Source organism: Vigna umbellata, chromosome 8 (assembly GCF_029865625.1).
Source record: "Vigna umbellata cultivar VRB3 chromosome 8, Vumbellata_1.0, whole genome shotgun sequence".
Lineage (NCBI taxonomy): Eukaryota > Viridiplantae > Streptophyta > Magnoliopsida > Fabales > Fabaceae > Vigna > Vigna umbellata.
In genome coordinates, this window is record NC_142172.1 from 35,743,523 (window position 1) to 35,750,230 (window position 6,708).

Here is a 6,708-nt window from a genome sequence, read left to right on the forward strand (position 1 = left end):
TAGCTTCCATCTTGTCATTTGCGACCCGAACGAGATAACGAACATACTCGGGCGTGACCATGACAGTGCGCGTATCCCCCAACGGCACCTCCATGCGAATGGAGCAGCGAATGGCGATGATGACGCGCTTCTTGGCATTGGTAATGCCACTCTCTCTAAAGCCGCAGGAGATGGCGAGGGAAACGAGGGAGTGAGCGGCGGAGAGGTCTCTGCACTCGAGAGCAATTATGAGGGGCTCGAATCGGAAGACGAGTTCGGAGACGAAGGGGGAGGGAGTTGGCTCGGAGGGGAAGAGGATAGAGTTGCCATGTAATAATTTCTCAAATTAAATAAAAATTCCACGTAATAAAAATTTCACGTAACTATGCAACACGTCAGCACCAACTAACGCCGTTTGTTACAATTTAACGGTTAGGGTAAAATGTGTTCATTTTTACAAAAAATATGACCCAATTGAGACAGAAAAAAACTTGAGGACCCAACTGAGATTTTCATACAAACTTGAGGACCAACGGAGGGTTTAAACCTTTAAAATAAACAATTTCATATATAAATACTATTTTTAATCTTATTATTATTATTAGTATTATTGTTATTAATAGTATTATTATTAGTATAATCTATAATTATTATTAATATTGGTATATTAGCTGTATTTTTTATATTTCATTACTTTAACATAAAATAATCCATATTAAAATAATATTATTTATTTTTAATTATTTTTTTATAAAAATATTGTTGTCATATTATCTAATTCATTATTTAAATATTGTATATATTAGTATAACATGTAAATATAATTATGTAAATAAATTATTTATTTTAATATAATAACTATTATTTTAATTTTTAATCTATATTTAGAAAAGAAAAAAAAACAGAAAAAGAACCGTACTTTCGCGCGGATCTTAGACTAGTTTTATAGAAAAGAAACTAAGAATAGATTGAAATACTACCTAGAAATAACTCAATTTGGCTTCCTTTGCCAAATTCTCAAAAGGCTGGATAGCTTAAAAAGGTAGCACAATATGTTGAAAGGTTATTGGAAATCCACCATTTTCCTCTTGGCCTTTCAGACAATTTTCCAAACAAGAACATTGTTTAGCTTTAAACTTCAACACAATGTTTATCATTCCAATATCTAAGAATAAATTAACTTATCTATAACAAATAAATATATTATATTATTCTATGAAAAGATTCAAGTGGTACAACTACCTTTATCCCTCGAAAAAGACAGTCACATTTCTACACAAGTCGCAACCTATTGACTCGAGTGCAGAAGCACATCACAGAGCTTAATAGTAAAAAAAAGAATAAACAAATCTCATGATGCACTTCCACCTTCAAATTCTCTCCTAATAATTTCAAAGACAAGTTCATTCCAGGTATCAACAGGGCCTGGCATGCACCAGTGCAAGCAATCCTGTGGTGGTGGCCTTCCATCAGGGCCACGTTTTGTAATCTTATTTGGGTCAGGACTCCTGTAGGGGCCAGGGTGACCATCATGCCTGAACTGAAAGGCTTCAGTGATATCCATTAGCCTCAACTTCGATCCATCTGTTGACTTTTCCAAAGCACGTTTAAAACCTGTCACCTGTTGCTCATGCATTATGTTTGTGTGCAAGTTTTCCACCCCTTCACCAGGTGCTAGAGGCTTAACCTTCCCTGTGCATGATCCACCAGTGTTCCATGCCCCACCCTCATAATGGTCAGGTGAGTAGGAACGCACAATTGTAAGCCCTTTGTAATTTGGAATTGTAGCAATAGCCGTTAGAATTGTTTCAACAGATATACCATAAGCTTTAACACTATCAACTTTCATCTCCCGAGACTTGTCTGGCCACCACAACTGTCCTCCCACTATCTCATTGTTCAAAATGTACACAGACTTCTTGGCAAACCAATGACCAGAAGAAAGAACCACCACATCAAAGTTTGGGATGTGTTCCATCAACTTCTCATCTGGGGCATCAAGATGGAGCTTATCTACACCGGCTGGAGCATAATCAAATGGTTCGGTTGTTAGTTTGACAAGCCACGAGGACCATATCCTGACAATCATAAAAGAAGTGGACCTAAAATAATAACGTTGCATATTATGATTTCCCCGATTCTTCGGTGTCTCTACCTGAAAGTACAAAATTTTAGTTAAGCTTCTCACCGTCATAACTCACATAATCCGATATCCAGAAACCTACGTATGTGTATATGTATATTTATAGTCAAATGCACGAAACTGCCAGGAAACAAACCATTTTTATCGTGAACATGGCATGGTGCAGGTGCAGCACCAAGGCCACACGATAACTCCATCCACTTGGAGCTGTCTGACCTCCTAAACATTTTTATCAAGGATAAATATCACAGATAGATGTCTCAAATAAAAGTAATCAGGTGTTGCATCAAGATGCTAAAAAGGATGTATTTGAAAAGTGACAAGAGGTTTTCTTGAAAGTTTAAAATCTAAGCTTGTATGATTTGATAAGCAACCAAATCAATAAGAAAGACAATTTATTTCTTCAGGTGACCCTAAACAAAACAAATATGAATGCCAAACTATGATCACATGTTGATGATACAATCCCAATCTGTTTCTTTAAAGAATTATCATGCTTATGTCAATAATTCAGGATACAAATTTCTTTAAAGCCACCCCATACGTTTCTTTAAAGAATTATCATGAAGTCCTTCCCTTGAAAGAGTAGCCTTTAGATTATCTATGATTTGCAGTAAATGGTGGGGTTGTCGGCTGGAGTGCTAATGGAAACAGACGGAGATATGGTGGAAATGGGGTAAAACAGCAGTAAAAGGAGACAAAACGATAAGAGGACATCAGAAATAGGGAAGAAACACATTTTTTTGGAAAAAAAAATAGGCAGTAATGAACAATGGGTCCACCCGGCGGGCAAGGATTCAACTAGGCTCTAGTTACTATGTATAAGTAATGATAGATAGTCATATGATGGAATACTTGGATCTCACAAGCACGGCAAAAGAACATATTATATATAGTGTACATTGAATTGAAATACAAAGAGGTGGACCTTGGCCATTACAGTAACATGTATCTAAAAGATTGTAATCACAAAAAATATGTAGCAGCCATAAGAAGATATTAACAATGACAAGTTAGCAAAACACTGAAAATATGTATCATCTTAGAATCATTTTATTTTCCACACAAATTAGATCAATAAGGAATAAAAAAATAACCTGCCACAGAATACACAACATTGATTCCATCTGGTTTCGGCCTACTGAATCTCCAATGAAAGCCAAGGTCTTCCCTCTCATCAGCTCCAAAAAATTTTTCGGATCAAACCGTGGGAGGTCACACTGAGAGGGCTTCCATCGCCAATTTTCATAATCCTTGTCAGGCCTCCCATTACCCTGACAATTCTGCATCTGTGTCAGTACAGGGCATGAATTGTTTGTGTATAATGGTCCCAACGGATCATGTATCCAATGTCCATGGTACAGATCACAACCTGCCCATCAGAACGTTGAACAACAATTAAAAAATTCACGACACACTGTAATTCCAAACGATATAATTGAGAAAAAAGGTTATCCCTCTATATATATGAGGAATTTTAGTAACAAGATCCAACTTCCAACAATTAACATATTTTGAGAACATTCAAAAATATGAAGCAACACAAATGAAATCTCTTTACTTCAAAAAACACAAGAGTAAGATCAATGGTTCGGATTCTATGTTTGTTTGTATGTGTTGACCAATATTTGTGGGTGGTGTGGTAAAGTACCATTAGTGGTTAACAGAATATGTCCAACAAACCTTACTTGAATAGACATTGATATGATCTTAGAAAATGAATTTAAACTTAATTCAACTCTACAGAAAACCAGCTTGCAAAAGTAAGATTTATACTCACTTATATATTATAATTTGGTCATTCACACAACACTAACTTACTCAAGGCACAGTGGCAAAATTCCAACCCACAACATAATCAGTTTTATGCTCCCCATCATATTTATGAATCGTGGATAGCAGTACATAGCAACCAACTCTAAAATGGGAAGTGGGATGGCTGATACTTTAAATATTAAATAAAAGATACATAATTTATACTACATATATAAATACACAAAAATAATAAATAAAGAAATTAAAGATAAATAACATCACACTTATTATTTTACACAACAAAATACATAAAATTAGGGACAAATCAAATATCCTTAAACAACACTATTTAGGCGTAAAAACTGTTTTAAATCTTGAAAAGACACAGATAGTAGCTGAAATCAAAAGCGCTATTATAAGATAGAATATAGCAAGATAGTTGCTATTGCAAATAGTTGCAATTGTAAGATTTGTCATACAGTCTGCATAATTTATACTATCTATATGCAGTTAAATTCTCAAAAATGATAAAACCTACACAAAATTCATTTCATAATTAACAATATAAAATCAGAAGTGTCTTAAACAAAACATACAGGTAAAATTCAAATAAAAGTTTCCTAGATAGGAATCAATGATCATCCAAAGTTATGAATCGTGAAAAATGGAAAACAATCTTCACTCTTAATTAACCCTACTGAAAATTCACACAAAGACCAAAATAAAAGGAAGGGTAATACACAATGACTCATGCACAACAAGCTAGTGTAGGTGAAAGGATTACAAGTGAAACCTGAATTTACCAAACCAGCTTACCAGCAGAGGATGTGCTTTCTGGCTTCTCTACGGAAGCTGGAACAGCAGTTGATGTGGAATCATCAGAAGACGAAGAGGTCTCATTTGATACGGTACTTACAACAGTAGATTGATTGATCGAAGCCACAGAAGCAGGTTCTTCCATTCTAATATTACCTGTTTCATTGGAAGAATTGGAACCTGACAATGGCATAGTTTTACTTGAATTCGAATCAATTTGTGAATTTTCTTGAGCAAGCAAGCCACTATTGGCTACATCTACACTTTTTTGAGCAGGCAAGCCACTATTGGCTACATCTACACTTTCTTGAGCAGGCAAGCCACTATTGGATACATCTGCACTTTCTTGAGAAGGCAAGCCACTATTGGCTACATCTGCACTTTCTTGAGCAGGCAAGCCACTATTGGATGCATCAGCACTTTCTTGAGCAGGCAAGCCACTATTGGCTACATCTGTACTTTCTTGAGAAGGTAGGATACTGTTGGATACATCCGCACTGTCGCCAACAGTAGTCACTGGCTCTCCTGAGCTAGAAACTGCGGGATCTTTGTTCACTTCCTTGTTCATTGGAAGGTTCATTGGAGTAGACTGACCCAAGTCTACTTGCGAGTTTGCTTTAGTATTAGTTTGATCTATCTTACTATCATTAGACACCTCGTTGGAAATTGAGGAAGATTGCAGATTCTCAGACGGCGGTTTATCATTAACATGATCTAAACTCGTATTCCAGTGACCATCATCAATAGAATATTCATTCAATGGAGAAACAGGTAAATCTAACTTTTCTGAACTACTTACACTATAAAAATAACCCTGAACCCTGGAACCAATTGGGGAAGATACAAGAACCCAGGAAGCACAAAATAAGAAAACAGCCAGTGCTCCTACTATAACTACAATCCAAGAAAGCGGCCTTGGATGAGAAGATGCTCTGGGAGAACCTTTGAGAGCAGTCCAAGCCATGTCATTCGTTTAATAATAAAGCTCAACACTAAATCCCGAAGCACGAAATCTTTCAAAACCATACAAAATATCTAAGCTTTCAGTGATGAGAAACACAAAGATTAGGTAACTAGTGCCTGAGATTAGATCAATACCAAGAGAAACCCTGTCATAACCACAAAAACACATAAATCAATAGGATACGAAGAATTGTGACCGAAAATATGAAGAGGCGGAAATACCTAAAATTTGTTTTTTAAATAGGAAACAAATTTCAAGAAAATGAACATACCCCGAAAAGAAAATGTACACCAAAAAGAAAAAAGAAAAAGAAAAAAAACAGATTTGGAAGACATAATGAAAGAAAAGCATAAACCTTAGTGAGGATATTTTCCGGATGTAGAATGAAGAAAATGGTGAAAATGTTGGATCACCGAAACAACGAGGAAATTGGGTGCAGTGCCAACAAGTTTTGCCTGTGTTTCCGATGCCTGACCCAGTGCCCGAGGAATGGAAGGTGATCGAAAACAGAGAGAGAGAGAGAGAGAGAGAGAAAGAGTCTCAGATGTAGCTAATCAACAACAAGAATCTTACCTAAAATTCATGGCCACTTCAAACTTCTATATGACTTGCATGTGCTTTTTTACCTTTCGCCGATTGTTCTTCATGAGAAAAGAGGTAAAATAAGTTTTTCCCCTTTACAAATTTTAAGGGTTTAAATTTAATATTTAAAAAGTCCATTTTTAATCTCTCAAACTTTAAAATGCATTATTTTTTTAACTGAATACTAAAATAAAATTGAACTTTAACTATTTCAACAAAAATCCAAAACATATTTTATCAAAAGATATGACAAAGTTTTGATAATGGACACACTTCAAAATTCAAAGTACAGTGGATCATGTAGCCAAATATCCCGTTATGTTTTGACAATTTACACAATTTAGTTTTATCTTTAATTTATTGTCGTTTTCTTTTTTAAATAAAATCTTGAATTATTTATTATTTTAGTTGGGTTAAGTTATGTTTAACTCAGTTTCTTTAAATAATGTATCGACATTAAGTTTGGTAA

At 35.3% G+C, this 6,708-nt stretch overlaps 1 protein-coding gene across 1 annotated transcript; it reads right to left on the reverse strand.

The window, feature by feature from the left end:
• Positions 1–1,160: 1,160 nt before the first annotated feature.
• Positions 1,161–6,254, reverse strand: LOC124823735 (protein YLS7-like). The gene is made up of 4 exons (XM_047296028.2): positions 6,013–6,254; positions 4,694–5,802; positions 3,220–3,494; positions 1,161–2,134 (listed from the first exon to the last, which is right to left on the reverse strand). The coding sequence occupies exons 2-4, from the start codon at positions 5,655–5,657 to the stop codon at positions 1,331–1,333; spliced, it is 2,043 nt and encodes a 680-aa protein (XP_047151984.1). The 5' UTR covers positions 5,658–5,802; positions 6,013–6,254; the 3' UTR covers positions 1,161–1,330.
• Positions 6,255–6,708: the final 454 nt, after the last annotated feature.

Excerpts from the sequence above, each read along its gene's own strand:
- LOC124823735 (XM_047296028.2), bottom strand. The coding sequence starts at position 5,657 with ATGGCTTGGACTGCTCTCAAAGGTTCTCCCAGAGCATCTTCTCATCCA. Across the intron at positions 3,495-4,693 it reads AGAAAGCACATCCTCTGCTG|GTTGTGATCTGTACCATGGA; the intron begins GTAAGCTGGTTT and ends TCTGATGGGCAG. Across the intron at positions 2,135-3,219 it reads TGTTGTGTATTCTGTGGCAG|GTAGAGACACCGAAGAATCG; the intron begins GTTATTTTTTTA and ends TTGTACTTTCAG.